Source organism: Falco punctatus (assembly GCF_963210335.1).
Source record: "Falco punctatus genome assembly, chromosome: 7".
Classification (NCBI taxonomy): domain Eukaryota; kingdom Metazoa; phylum Chordata; class Aves; order Falconiformes; family Falconidae; genus Falco; species Falco punctatus.
Window position 1 is genome coordinate 72,155,643 of NC_137587.1, and position 15,103 is coordinate 72,170,745.

At 46.2% G+C, this 15,103-nt stretch overlaps 1 protein-coding gene and 1 long non-coding RNA gene across 4 annotated transcripts in view; one reads left to right on the forward strand and one right to left on the reverse strand.

The window, feature by feature from the left end:
- Nucleotides 1-997, reverse strand: part of LOC308067040 — a 48,099-nt gene extending 47,102 nt beyond the window's left edge. Inside the window, exon 1 of the long non-coding RNA XR_013929419.1 lies at nt 75-997. This is a non-coding gene — a long non-coding RNA (uncharacterized lncRNA). The remainder of the gene's footprint in view (nt 1-74) is intronic.
- A 94-nt stretch (nt 998-1,091) lies between these two features.
- ADPGK (ADP dependent glucokinase) lies at nt 1,092-11,150 on the forward strand. 3 transcript variants are annotated; one of them, XM_080395202.1, is made up of 7 exons: nt 1,092-1,414; nt 3,809-4,034; nt 4,711-4,773; nt 5,050-5,170; nt 7,143-7,198; nt 7,965-8,063; nt 9,041-11,150. In XM_080395202.1, exons 1-7 carry the CDS (start codon nt 1,200-1,202, stop codon nt 9,590-9,592), a joined length of 1,332 nt encoding a protein of 443 aa, XP_080251328.1. In that variant the 5' UTR covers nt 1,092-1,199; the 3' UTR covers nt 9,593-11,150. The 3 variants fall into 3 exon arrangements, with proteins under 3 accessions (XP_080251328.1, XP_080251327.1, XP_080251326.1); XM_080395201.1 differs by having other exon boundaries at nt 1,105-1,414; nt 7,002-7,198; nt 9,044-11,150; XM_080395200.1 differs by having other exon boundaries at nt 1,106-1,414; nt 7,002-7,198.
- Nucleotides 11,151-15,103: the final 3,953 nt, after the last annotated feature.

The following is a 15,103-nucleotide window of genomic DNA, read 5'->3' on the forward strand; positions in this document are numbered from 1 at the left end:
GGCTAGTTTGTTTTCAGGATTCAGTTCTTAAAGATCATTACATTATCATAACGCCTTAGGCTCATAAAACCAACCTGTGTCCCTGCACACCATCCGCTGCCAAGTGAAGAGGCTTTTTCTTGCTCTCTCCTTCAGTCCCGAGAAGGAACCTGATGGGCAGCCAAATGACCCCTGAGGGCCAGTCGTGAATTCATGCTGTAGATGAGCTGTTGACTGAAAACCAATCCCTGCATCCTAACAAGAAAAAGAATAAACAACAAAATGCCTTCTGCTGTCCCATCTCCTTTACGGTTTGTTTTGTCAGTCAAAGGAGACGACAATCACTCACAACACAGAACTGAATAGGAAAATTATCAGCTGCCTCAGCCAACGCACCATGGCACACAGTTGTCAAACTCCTGCAAATTTTGTCACAAGTCTCAGAGCTAAAGTTTCTATGATTTCTAAGGACGCCCAGAAAAGCTCTCTTTCATTAAAAAGGAAAACCTCCCTTTTATCTTGCTACACCACCTCTCTGATGGGATGAAACAGACAACAAAGGGTGCTCTCTCCCACTGCTCCCAGCACAGCTACCTCAGGAGCACGGGCAAGAGATCTGACAGAGTTAACTCACCCCCACAGAACCGAGACCAGAAGCTGCACTATGGAGGAAGAAAGAATATGTGCTAGGGCCAGAGATTAGCTTCAGGTCGGTGACTGGTGTGCCGGACACCGGCTGTTTGGACAGAGGCCACGGAGGGCAGTGCCGGCGGACAGCAGTGAGGGGCAGCGAGTGGAGTGTAAAGCACAGGCCCGAAGGCGGGGGGGGGGGGGGGCGATAAGGGGCGCCGTGCGGCAGGTCCGGGGGGGGCAGGCTGAAGGGGCAGCGGTGCAGAGACCCGCACGATGCCCACAGGCTTCACCTCAGGCCGGCAGCAGGCCCCTGGCAGGCCCAGGCTGCCCGGCGCTCAGGCCCGGCCTGGCCCCAGCAGGCCCGTGAGGGCAGCGCTCCCGCCACCACCTGCCCTCGCGGCCGCCGCCATCTCCCCTCACGGCCGCGCAGGCCGGCCGCGGGCTGGGGAGGCCGCCTGCCGGCGGCGGCGGGGGCGGAGCGCTGCGGGGGCGGCGGGGGGCGGCCCCGCCGATCGCGCCCCTCCTCAGACGTGGCGGGGGAGGAGGGGCCGGCCCGGCGCGGAGCCGAGCGGAGCGGCCGCGCCGCGATGTGGCAGAGGTCGGTGTGTGTGGGCCTACTGGCCCTGGCGCTGGGCTACCTGTGCCTCCTGGGCCCCGAGCTTCCCCCCTCGGCGCTGAGGCACCTCTCCGCCTCGCTGCTGGGGGGGCTGCGCCGCGCCCGCTCCCTGGAGGGCCGCATGGTGGCGGCCTGGCAGGCGGCTATCGTCCGCCCGGCGCGCGGCTGGGCGCGCGTCGCCGTCGGGTAGGTGCGGGCAGCGCGCGGAGGGGCGGGGCGGGGGAGGGCGGCCTCGTCTCTGTGTGTGCGTGCGCGCGCGTCTGTCTGTGTGTCTGTCTGTGTCTGTGTGTCAGTTTGTGTGTGCGCGCCCGCCCGCCCCACGCGGCGCACCCTTCCCGCGCTCCCGCCTCGCGGGCCCGCGCTGCCGCTCCCGCCCAGCTCCGCGGGGGGGGCCGGGGATGCGGGCCCCGCTGGGCTGTGCAGCGCTATGGCGCGGAGCGTGGCGGGCGGGGGCGGGCACGGGACAGAGGCGGCCCTCTGCCGTGCGCGCAGGGAGCCCGGCCCCTTTCGCCGTCAGACGGGCGGGAGTGCAGGGCACAGTCCGGGAGCATCGCCTTGATCTTAAACGCTGGGTGTAGGCCTGGCGTTACACTTGCCGTTACGTATAGCGCCTGACTCGCTCGGTTCAGGACAGGCCGCGGCGGGACAGCCCGGCCGAGCGGAGCGGAGCGGAGCGCGGGATAACCCGGTCGAGCGGCGGACTCGGCCTTCGGGCGCGGGAAGGGGCTGCCCCGCCGCGGTGGCTGTGGGGGCACCTGGGGCTGGTGCCGGCCTTGCTCTGGTGCTGCGGTCAGTGCAGACCTTCTGCCGTGAGGAGGTGGCAAAACAGGCTTCCCGGTGCCTCGCAGCCCCTCTTGGCAGAGCATCGCTGGGAAAGAGCCGGGTGCCCTCGGTGTGTTCTTCGCTTGCTTCTTCGGTTTAAAGCAGCCGGATTCCTACACGATACATACATGCACCGCAAACACGTGGGGCCTCGAAGTTCAGCCGCACCGCAGTTAGTTAGCAGCGTATCCCTGCTGTTAGGGGAGTTTATTAGAAGCATGAAGTGTGTTAGCAGAGGAATGGCAGGGAGGGAGAAGGCAGTTGGAAGATGATTAGAGGTGTCTCACTTGAAAGACCTGCAGCTTGGTTTATGTCCCCTCACATCTTTAATGATTCATTAAAATATAAAATCGCTGACCTTTTGCTGCAGTGAGTTGAGGGCTACAGTGCTGATTGGGCTTATTATTTCTTTGGTTTTCTTTGCTGTGCGAGGGGATTGTTCTCTCGGTTTATGGGATGATGCGTGATGCAGAGGATTTCTGAGCAGGTTACGTCATGTACTGAAAAGCCTCAGGGTTTTTAATGTCCTTTATTTTGTGCGATGCAGCTTTCATTTGTTGTGGCCCAAATCATGCGGGAAAGGTCGCTGACAAGGAGGAGCGCTAAATGGCTGTGCGTTTCACGCTGACATGTAAGCAGGCATTGGCATGCAGGTAGACCCAGAGTAAGTTAGAGACCGTGCAAAAGTTTTGTGGATCTTTGGATCCCTGTCAGGGAAGCGTGAGGCAGAGGAACAGAAATTGCACTTGGCAGCAGTTCCGGAAGATGCTTTAGTGATTGCAGATAACATCTCAGTAAATATTTGGTATGTATTGCTCTCTGTCTGAAACCAAGGACTAGAAACAAGGGCAAGTGTTCATAAGCTTTCTTCCTGGGGGGCTGGTCCCAGCCCAGAAAGTTTCCTGCTCTCTTATCTAGTCTGAATTAGACTAGATAGATTGTTTAAATTGATGCAGTTGGTAAGAAATGGGGACTAGAAGATTTGGACTGCAGGTTAGACTTTATGTAAAGTCTCGATCTGCTGAAATGGCTCTTAACACTTCCTAACTATTGCAGGACTTTTCTCCTGTTTGCACTATTTGAGAGAAGGTGGTGTGCTATTTCTGGAAATTTGGGGTGATCCTTTTGAAACTGCAGTTTGCAAATATTTCAATGGACAAATTGCTCTCTTGACTTCTTATCAACAGAACCAGCCCATGTGTGGGGTGTTTGTGCACGTGGTTTTCGTTATTGTTAGGAGTAGTTGAAAGTCAAGAGGCTGATCTAGTAGACTTCAAAACTTTCAGTTTTGCTTTTAACCATTCTGAGTTGCAGGTACATTTCAAACCCAAAATATATATTTTTATAAAAGCTTCTTATTTTAAGAATTAAAAATTAAGAATGCTATTCTTATTGTAACTTTTTTTTGAGCAAGCCTAAGGCAGCAAATGATGTACAACATATACTGCAACATACATAACAACCTTTGGACTACACAGCTTACTCTTTCTTGTTTTAATTCAGCAGAACATTAGAAAACCTTCTCTCCTCTGCAGTGCTGGAACACAATAAAAGCATGTCAAAAGGAGAACACTTCAATAGAGAATTTCAGGAAATTCATATGCCTTTGTGTTTTTTTTCATTTGGTTGTTTTCCCCCTTAGCAAGAGGGCTTGCAAACAGCAAACATCACTGGCTGGGGAGTGATCTCTTTGTAGTCTCACAAGCGCCGGAAGGTACACGCGGTTTTCCCGGTATGCATTTTCCTTCTCTCTTCCAGCGTCAATGCCTGTGTAGACGTGGTTCTGTCTGGTGTGAAGCTGTTAGAGGCGCTCGGTCTTGAACCTGGGGATGGAAAAAATCATGCCGTCCTGAACTCCAGACAGGACCTGAAAGAAGCATTTGCTTACTTCATGGAAAAAGGGGCAGCTGCCGAGCGCTTCTTCAGCAACACAGAGTCTTTCCATCACATTGCACGGACAGCCTCTGAGTACCCAGGTGCACAGGTATGGCTTCCACCTAATACAAGCTTTGAGAAGCATGTTTCTTGTTTTCTGCGTCACTGGTGACTTGCGTTCTCTCTCTGGTGAGAGGGCAAATTATTTAGGAAAGAAACTCATGGTATAGAGTGTTAATGACTTTCATAGAATCGTAGAACCATAGAATGGTTTTGGTTGGAAGGGACCTTAAAGATCATCTAGTTCCAACCCCCTGCCTCTTCCTGGGCTGCAGGTGCACATTGCTGGGCCATGTTGACTTTCTTCACCAGCACCCCCAAACCCTTTTCCTCAGGGCTGCTCCCAATCCATTCTCTGCCCACCCTGTATCCGTGTTCGGGATTGTCCCGACCCATGTGCAGGACCTTGCACGTGGCCTTGTTGAGCCTCACGAGGTTCACACAGGCCCACCTCTTATGTTGTGAATAAATTTATTTTTATAGAGCTGTTACCTGAAGGCAAATATTTAGATTAGAAAAAGTCAGAGAACACTCAACATGTTGAAATCTCCCACAGAATTGTAAAATTGTTTTGCTTTCAGCCCAAATAAGCTTTATTAATTTTCATAATGCTAGACCCTTTTCTAAATAGGAAAGTGAAATTCTTCAGCCTATACTGAGGACTAAGCATGTGTAAAGCTATCAGAGCAAGGGAATGCCCATACCTGCCTCTGTTTGTTTTACAGCTTTACGTAGGAGGAAATGCTGCTCTCATCGGTCAGAAGCTTGCAACAAATCCAGATCTGAAGGTAATACATTCAAAAATTTCGTGCTATTCACTTGTCTTTAATGAGGTTCACATTACTCCCCTGTAGATTTTGGGGATCTTGCAGTTATTTCTTAGGTAGTGGTGGACCATGTGGCTGGGCTTGCAAGTTTAAAAGCAACTTGCTTTTAAAAGTGTGGGTTTTTTTAATTGAATTATTATTATTTTTAAATCAGTTGTCTAAGTGATGCTTAAATGCACTGAAATGGCGGCAAGGGATGTGGCAGGGAAACCTTGATTGGTTTTTCTTGTTTTTTAGATCCTCCTTTGTGGCCCAGTTGGTCCTAAACTCCATGAACTACTTGATGACAATGTGATTGTACCACCTGAATCCATGCAGGAAAGAGATGAATTCCATCTTATCTTGGAGTATCAAGCAGGTACCTTGCCAAAGGCTGAATGTTAGATGAGAACCCCAAACATCACTAAGATATTCCTGGCTGTAAAGTTGTGTTTTGAATCTTAATTCCAGAAGGACTGTGTAAATTACCAGTATTGTCAGCTGTCGCTGCAATAATCTGGTAATTCCCTGTGCTTCAGGGAGCTGCGTTAAGTGAACAGACATTTAAAAGTCTTCTGAAACTTCTTCCTCTTGTAATACAGTTACTGTAGATACTGCCTCATGCTGCTGCCTTGACATCCCATTGGTTCTGTATTCCTGTATTGCTATCACCTATAGAAACCCGATGGACTTCTCATTTTGTTGCAACGCCTAAGCAGACCTGATGGGTGTAATTCTAAAGCTGTATGAACATTAAAATAGTCCAGTAATGTTCTCTGAAAACAGAAAGGTGCCATTTAACCGAAGGCAGATGAAATTTAGGGTAACCCTAATGTAGTGGCTAAAACAAATCTGCATGTGTTTTCTTGCTGTTCTCAGCCCGAGTCATTTCACTGGTCCTGTCTCAAAATACAGCATCAGAAAGAGTTGCATTGGTGTGACAGAAGAGGGAGTATTTGGCAAGGAGGGAAGGCAAGAATCACCTTAATTAAACTTCTTCAGCAAAACTAATGTGGAGCAGCACCCAAAGCATCCACTCTGATGGGCTCCTGGCTGAAACGAGGCTACTATAACTGACAAGTACTGTAACACTTGTAATAGCCAGTGGAAATTGTTCCTTGATCTTGAGTCCTCTTGCTTCTGGAAGCATCCTGATTAGAGGATACATTAGTATATGATGTCTCCTTTTCTCAGAATATATGTTCTCAGGTGAGAACTGCCCTCCTGATGCGACTCTGGGGATCTTTGTCCTAGACAGAACTTTGTCAGGAGACTTTTCTAAAGAGAAGGCAGCACTGATGGCTGTTGTTGCTGTTGTAGTGGCTCTTCCACAAATGCGGTGATACTCTCCATAGTGTAACCAGTATACATTCTGGGAGAGACAAGTGAAGTATGCAGGCTGGTTCCAAGGTGGAGATTCTGCCTGTAATAGCCTCTCAAGAGCTTTCTGTTCAAGCTGCCCTTTATTTATTCCCTTACATTTCTTTCTGTCCAGTTATCGTAACTGGCATAAGGAACTGCCTGCTGCCTGAACAACGATGCCTGGACAGATGGGGAGAGCTGGCAGAGGGCTGGACAGTTGGACTGTGGCTTTTGTCATTTGTATCCTCTCTAGGCTGGCTGTCGTTACCCTGTTTTCTCATGGCTCAGTATCCCAGAGATGGAGCCTGTTTAATTTGTGATCCTACCCAGGAATAAAACAGTTTACACATACAGCACTGATGCACCTCTGTGCTGCAGATCATTTCTGTGAGCTGCGCAGTCAGGAACAGTAAAAGCCATGAGAGTTTTCAGGGTGTACCTTCAATTATAATGGGTGGTGGTTGCCGGAAGGGGAAGGTCTCCTCGCTCTTGGCATGTCCTGCACACTCCAAATGTTTAGCTTGAGCTGGCTGTGACACTCACCTAATTGCATGCTAAAGTAACGTAACCGATTAAAACATTGCAAAGCTTGCAAAACCAACCAAACAGGTATCGAATTTTCCTTCTGATCAGACAAGTGTCTAAATGAGGCCCAGGGAGTGAATGAAGAGAATGAATGAGAAAAACAACAAGATTTCTCATATGGCTGGCAGTAGCTGTTAATTGAGCATAGCCACATTGTGAAATCGCGCCTTTGGATTCCAGCAGGATATCCCAAAACAAACTCCAGATACGTGGTTTGCTTTGCTTCTCTTCTGAGTTAACTCCTTCTCTTTGTTTCACCCCAGGTGAAGAGTGGGGACAAGTGAGAGCACCCAATGCCAATCGCTTCATCTTCTCCCATGACCTGTCAAATGGCGCCTTAAATATGCTGGAAGTGTTTGTGTCCAGCTTGGATGAATTTCAGCCAGATCTTGTCGTGCTTTCAGGACTTCACATGATGGAAGGGCAGAGCAAGGAGATGCGACAGAGACGACTTATGGAGGTAAGATACTTGAATACCAGTGTCTCCTTAATTTCCATTCCAACTTCATGGATGGAATGCTTCATGGGAAAGTATTGCGTGCTGAAAGAAGAACGTGAACTGTAGGAATAGCAAAAGTCTAAACCTCTAACACTGATGTTTCTTAGATTTGGTGGGTTGTCTAGGGGAAAAAAGGTAAGGTCTCGTTCTCTGGCTGGTGTGCATTGACACAGTTACTGGACCTTACCTAGTGGCTGAATTGCACTTTTTTTATCCCAGATACTAAGATGATTGAGGTTATAATCATGACTTGCATTCTTTAAGCAGCATTTTTGTTAGATAATCCAAGAGCCAGCTTTCTCATCTGAGCCCAAAGGAGTTAGACCCAGTTCTCTTTGTATTTACAGATTGTTGCCTGTCTTGCAGCTGGGTACCTTTCCTGATGCGATACACTAGGGCTTTTTTTCTTTTTTTCGTTTTTTCTTTTTTTTCTTTGTTCTAGGATCAGCTGTTCCACAGCTGCCTCAAATTTGTGAGGTTTCCGAATTAGTCCATTAGCGAAGTGCCAGCCTGGCTGCAGATTAGGGTTAGATACATTGTCCTGCCCGGGCATCCTGAAAACTAGAAGTGGTTTTTATTTCTTCCCCTTAGCAGATATCTCATTTGGAATTGTGTTTAAAACCATACACAGGAAGATTAAAATATGCATATCTCAGAGTCAAAATCCCTTTGTTTTTTCTGTTTCTTAATGAATATCTGGGTGTTTTATTTTCCTGTGCCCCTGTAGGCTGTGGCCTCCATCTCCGACATCCCTACTGACATTCCCATACACCTGGAGTTGGCCAGTATGACTGATCAAGATTTTATGAGCAACATTATGCATCAGGTAATGAAAATGAAAGGACATGCTCTTTTTATCAGTTTTCTTTTCTTCAGTATCACAATGCACAGACTTGTATATGAATATAGAAATGAACATTTTAAATTGGGGCTTTGCATTTGAAGATAAGTGGAGAACAAGGGCTTAATGTCTGCTGTTGCATTCTGAATGCTTCCGTTTCCTCTGCTGAGCTTACCAGAGTATCCCCCCTGTGCAGCAAAGGAGAACAGTAACGACTTGTGGCTTAGCAGAGGACAGATTTGTTTTCCTTAGCTCAGAGGGAGTTCTCCTTGTAGAAGGGTCTCTTTGGGAGGTTTAGGAGGTATCTTGCAGTGCCCTTGGCCAATCATCAAATCATTTTCAGCAAGGAGTAAGGATTTTTTGCAGATCTGAGTTTGTTCAGGAACTATATGCAGTGAAAATGCCATGCAATGTAGCAGGGCTTTGTTATAAAGATTTTTTTTTCAGCCATGGGAGGAAGGTGATCCAGGAGAATACTCAGAACTCCACAGATACAAGTAACTTTGGCTGGTTTAGATCTAGCAGGCTTGCGGATTTGTAGAAAAAACAGGATTTGAATTTGAGCTGAGTTTATACTTTAAAAAAGACCTTGATTTCTTTGTGGAATTTCTTTCCTGCAGATTCTGATGGTACCTACCTTGTTTAGCTTGACACGGCTCTGATCTCAGTGTTATGAGTGCTTCATGTGGATTGGATGTTTTGTTACTCTTTACTGTCAAGTGCGTGTCTAGAAATTTTACAAAATGAGCATGCACCCTTGGTGTGAAGTGTTTTCTTGGCTAAGTAATTCTTGAAGACTTGCAGAATGAGGAAGCTCATGCAGTGACTTTGGCCTGCATCTCTCCAGGAAACAGGATTCTCCCTTCTGCTGACCACGCTGGCGACAAAGCCAGTAACATGGTAGAATGAGGAAGGGTGAAGTCTGATCCTCTCTCTGAAGGAAAAACGGTTGTTTCTGTTAGCAGGTCTTTCCCCTGGTGAACTCCATTGGGCTGAACGAACAGGAGCTGCTGTTCCTCACACAGTCTGCCTCTGGTCCCCACGCCTCCCTCGCTTCCTGGAGTGGAGTTCCCGATGTGGGTGTAGTCAGCGACATCCTCTTCTGGATCCTGAAGGAACACGGGAAGACCACAGAGCGGGCCTCTGATCTCACGCGGATCCACTTCCACACCCTGGCTTATCATATCCTTGTCACAGTGGATGGGTACTGGGGCAACCAGGTTGCGGCTGTGGCTGCAGGAGCTAGAGCAGCAGGGACTCAGGCCTGCGCCACTGAAACCATCGATACCAGCAAAGTCTTTCTGAAAGCTCCTTTGGAGTTTGTGACCTCCCAGATAGAGGCACCTTCCAAAATCTCTTTGAATCCAGATGAGCCAGTGGTGCACTGGCACAGAGAAGGCATCTCGTTCCATTTCACTCCTGTTCTGGTGTGTAAAGATCCTGTCCGGACCGTGGGACTCGGGGATGCCATTTCAGCCGAAGGACTGCTATATTCAGAAGTATATCCTCAATAGAAAACTAAGACCCTCCTTTTTCTCCAATCCTGTGTGGTGTCTGAGGAACCATGGGATAGGATTTCAGCCAGTGGTGGTATAGGAACAGAATCAGGGTGTGGTGTGTTTTCTGGATATAACTGAAAAAGAGCCAAAGAATTAATTCCAGGTATACACTGTCAGATACATTCCAGTCACTTGGCAGTGGCTCGAACGCTTCACGTCTAGGTGCAGACATTTTGGTATTTAATGTGAAAACTGGCTTTTCCTTGTCTTAAGCATGCAGGGAGGGAAATTAATATCAAAATCCCTGTTTGGTGTTGGTTTGCCGTTTGTAACTCTAAAAGGGTCTTGTCTGTTAGTGCCGGAAAGTGCGACAGCCAGGAAAATTTCCTGCATGTGGATCCCAGGGAGAGCACAGCAGTGCTTGGCCCTGTCTTGCCTCTGATAAACTAAAAATAAAAGGCGCTTGCATTATCTCCTCACAGCACATTGCTATGTGGCAAGAGCAAATCTTCCACTTTCTTGGTGTGATTATGGAATCTTTTACTGATGAAATTACCTCTCAGCCTCAGTGTCCCCAGCATTAGAGGGAGCCAGTCTCAAAATGTGATGCACACTGTACCTACTCCTTAAATGCATAGAGAAAACCCAACTCAAGGCTGCCTAAATTATTTTGGGTATCTGTTGTCTCTATGACTGAAGGTATTCAACTGAGCCCTAGCAGCCTGTGCTTAGTTTCTTGGGAAACTAGAAGTGAAGATAATCAGGGTTTATATTTGGGGAGACAGCTTTATTTCCTCGCCAGGTAAACCACAAAACGTTAACGTATCTGCTGTACACTAAATACCAAGAGTTCCAGCCAGGGGGGCTCGCAGCTGGTGTTCTTTGCTAACAGTGGGTGCTTATATCTGGTATTTTACAGAACAGCTGTTGAGTGCTGGAGACTAATTTGTTTGTTTGTTTATTTGAGAATGGTTGTGCAATTTTCTTCAGTTTCTCTGCCCTCCATTCAGAAGGGTTAATGTGTTAGGGAAGATCCCTCTGGAGGCTCAAAGGCTGAAACAGCATTTTCCAGGTAAGACTGGAGTGAGAAGAGCTTTTTTAGGGTGTGATGTTGGGTTTTTTTTTCTTTGACTCAGTCACTGATAGTTTGCTCTGGACAGCCTTTGAAATTAAAAAAGTAGAACCATGTGTCCTTGTGAAATAGTTTGCTTGTATTTTTTTCCTCTTCGTAGTCACATGCTATGGATTGCACAGCACCAGCATTTTTTTTTGTCTCTTTCCGGCATGTTTTGTCTCTGTCCGCTTCCAAGAATTTCAGGTGTATTTGCATAGCTATCATACACAGTGGATGAAATGCAGTCGCCGTGTCTATGCAAGCCTGTGCTGTACCAGAATTTGTAGGAGGTTGCTTTAGGTCTGTCTTTGCATCTGAGTGTAGGGGCGGAGAGTTGGTATCACTTAGGGCGGAGTGATTCGTTTCAGTAACGCTGTCATGTTGCTGTCAGTGATGTTCTCCTGTTGGAAAATGCCACTGTGAATGCTCCGTAAGGATAAAAATTGACAGCTGTTGTAACTCGTACTGACTTTGCACACAATGCTGTCTGTCAATGTATACTTAACTTCTGCTTTCCCTCTGAGCAAAGTCTTCTGTGTTGTACCAGAAGAGAAATACAGCCAGTGCTATGTTTTCCTACAACTTTCCCATCCTGATCTTCTGTGGAGTCTCACCATTTTATCTTGGTGCGGGATCTTCTTAAGACTGGAAGTATTTCTATCTAGATTATTTTTTTATTATTATAATTGTTGATAAACTATAGCATGGGACTTCGAGTTCTGCTTTAGTCTTCCTATAGAAAAAATAAATAGAATATTCTTCTTTCAGCTGTCTAAAAGGTCTGAGGCCATTAGCAAGGTTATTTTGCAATCTTTGATCATAGCCTTCTGGCACACCACCCCTAGGACCACCAAAGGCCATGCATCCTGCCAGCTGGAGAACTAATCCTTTGCTTACGCTAGGTCCCACTTCCTTGACAGTGGGCCAAGCTGTGTGGATTCTCAAGTTGGAAACAAAACAAAACTAAATACACACAAGCTGTCACTAGCAACAGTCCTGCTGCTGTATTTCACTTCTCTCTTCCAAAAACATTTGCAGGGATGTGAGAGGCTGATTAGACTGACATTGCCTTATGGCCATTTCGGATCACGTAACTGCACTAACAGACCTTGTCCAAGGGTAAGCTATGCTTGTAGTTAACAGGAGTGTTACAGGCCTAAATTACCTTTTTTTTTCCCTTTTTTTTTTTTAAACTACTTTGAATAAATAACTGCTGTAAACAAGTATCAAAAAGGAGGTTTGCTTAGAATAATTCATCTGGGCCTAAAAGCTAAAATAATAATAATTTTTATTTTATTATTATGATGGTTATTATTACTATTACTATTCCTTCCTTCCTGCTGCTCCTGTTCTTTCCCACCAGGTAATATTTCTTCTTTGGCCTGTTGTTGGTGTGCTGCAAATTCCCGGCACCGTGAGTCACTTCTCAAATGGCAGTAGCTCGTGCTGGTTAGATTGCTGCTCTATCTATGTATCTGCTTTGATCAGGCATATAGAGCTCGCCTGGTCATCAAATTCACTTACCAAGGATAATTCTTAACAAGCGTGACCTGTTAATCAGATATGCTGTTGGTATCCCTGATAAGTTTGGAAACAATCTATATGATAATAAAACTGAATTGAATGGCAGGACCCAGCAGCCCGTTCTTCACTTCATGTTTCACATGCTGTGAACACGACGTGCTTCACTCCTCTCTGCTTTCCTGACTTAATTACAGTAAGGGCTGCAGCGTCTCTTGAAATCCTTCTGGACGTGTAGGCTGTCCCACACCTCTGCACAGCTACTGTAGCGACAGCAAAGAAAAACTGCTTGGTCTTCTAACAGACCATGCTGAGCAACAGAAATGGAAATAGCTAGGCGGATTTTTTTGGTCTGTATAGAGGAAAAATACTGAAATGTCTATTGCATTTGGGGTTTGGTTGGTTTGGAGGTGTTTTTTTTGTAAAATACAAAAGTCCTTGGTAGGTGAGAGATTTCTAAACACATTTATCTAATAGATTATAAAAATCCTGATCTCTCATCACCATGAAGAAACAGAAAAGTTGCAAAAATACCAAAGCTTCAAAACCAGGCTTGAAATGATCTCTGCGCACCCCCGATTGTCTCTACAACTTGTGTTTGCTCTCATCTGTTACTCATACCTTGAAATCCACAGTGATGGATGACTCAAACCTCACCTGGCCTCATACTCTGAACAGAAGGGGTTCCACTGGAATTGTTTATTCTGACAGTTTGCTGAAGATGCAATAGATGAGCTCACCATCATGACACTAAGCTAGTGTCTCTCTAGGTGACAGAACTTGTGCACATTGATATTTGTACTTCTGTGTGCCTGTAGCCAGTGGAGCCACGTTGGGTTTAGTTTTGTCTTACCCTTGTTCAAAAACGAGCAATGCTTTGTCTCTTTTCTGTGTATGTTGCTTACTGTAGGTCAAGTGGCGGTTTATTTGAGATGCATGAACCACAGGAGGCTGGCAGGCTTTGAAAAGATATGCTGCTTCTCTGCTGTGCCCATGGCAATGTGCGATTGCTACCTGGCTACAGGACAGCCTACCCCAAATCCAACATTTTTTTTCCCCCCTTTCCAGGGGAGTTTCACAGCATTGCTAAGGAATTACTTGATTTTCCTTTGGTTATCTGCTGTTGTGGCATGTGAGGTGCAGTTAAGTTTCCTCTTTTCTCATTAGTTTCTTTTTACAGAACTGGTGCTGAAATGGTCTGCCATAGCCTTTATGAATTGCCTGTAACAAAGACCTCATCAGCTGCTTTGAGCCATGTTAGATGTTGCTTTAGAGTCCAACTCTACTTCTCAGCTACTGGAATCCAGAGCTTGGATGGCAGCAGAGCACTAGGTCCATCTCCACAACCTCATGGAAAACTGTCAGCAGTGTGTATGTATTTGCTATCAGGTATCTTCTGCTCAAGTTTATTTTAAGACTAGTTAGCCTAAGGAAGGGGTTACTTTTTGTAGCCACCTCTGTAGTACGCCTCCCAATGACAATAACAGAAATAAAACCCCCAGATTTTTAAACTGTGATATCCACCGATGCTAATTGTGGTTGACTTTTCTTTTTTATTCTGTAATGAGGTACTGAATTATCAAGAATCATGTGCCACAGGGTGACCTTTCCAGCTGTGTCCTGACAAAAAACTTAAAAGACAATAATGGGACAGTTTTTGCATGATTGGTACAAGGCAACTAACTCTTTCCAGTTACCCTAAAAGTTGTTTAACCCTCTGTGCTGTTGGGCTCCGTTTTGGAGCTTGCAGCTTAGGTGAACGCTGATGCTGTTTTCAACGAGTGAGCAACTGAACTGTCTCCATGTTGATCAACTGTGTTGGTATTTGGCATCGGCTGCTGATACACGTGCTTGGAGCAATCTGTTCTGAAGCAGTGCTGTCACGTACTTCTGTCACACAGTGTGCTGCATTGCTATTTCTGGTGTAAGGAAACTCATCAAGTTTTTGAGTACACTTGGAAGAAAAGTAGAAAAACAGGAAAATACTGTATTTATATTTTTATGGCTTTAGTTGGATTGTTCTTATGTCCTGTATTAAATCAGTATTTGAATGTGAATGTTTGTTTCAAGCCATATTAATAGTGCTTTTCTTTAGTGCAGTTAGGTTTTTGGTAAAAGTGTACAGTTAAGTTTTAAACCTGTGACCACACCAAAGTGGTAGTCTTTTCTTTTGTTTTTAAAGTTGGAGTGATAAGGGGCAGAGGAAACCTAGTCGCAACGTGTTCTTCTGCATAGCATATCCCTTGTCCTGCTCTCATCACTTCTCCCTACTTTCTGCTTCAGCAGTTCTGGGTCTGATTAAACTCATCAGTAAAACTTGATCTTGGAGCCAGAAATGATGGCTCTCCTGTCAATTCAGAGATGTCAGATGAAGTTCTCTTCCACAGCAGGTGGAGAAGTTTCTTGCCTAACATCTCAGGTGGATCCTCAGCGCCATCCAGGCTGAATTCTCAGGGAGTTACTGATCCAGACTCTAGTGGGAGGATGTTCTCAGCAAAGGAAACAAATGCAAGTTGGAAATAGCATGCATGGCCATTACCTTCTGTGCCGGAAGCCTGGAAAGATGTCTGTTCCAAACAGCTCGCTGTCGCTTTGAAAACTGAGCCCAATATCAGCCTTTGCTGAGAAGATCTTACAGCAGCTGAAGAATACAAATGCTGGCAGCTAAGGGGGAATGATCTTATTAAAATGCAAGTGGGGGAAATAAAAAAAAAATACACGGAAAGCCTCCCCTGTGAATTTCTCAGGAAAGCTGCTTCTTGGCCAGGGCAGCCTGGGTAAAAGCGGGTTCAAATCTCACCTGTGTTTGTGCCGTTCAGTTTGAGAGTGATAAAGAACTGTGTGTGTTATATAAAACAGTCTTGGCAGATGAACTAGTTGTTACAATACGT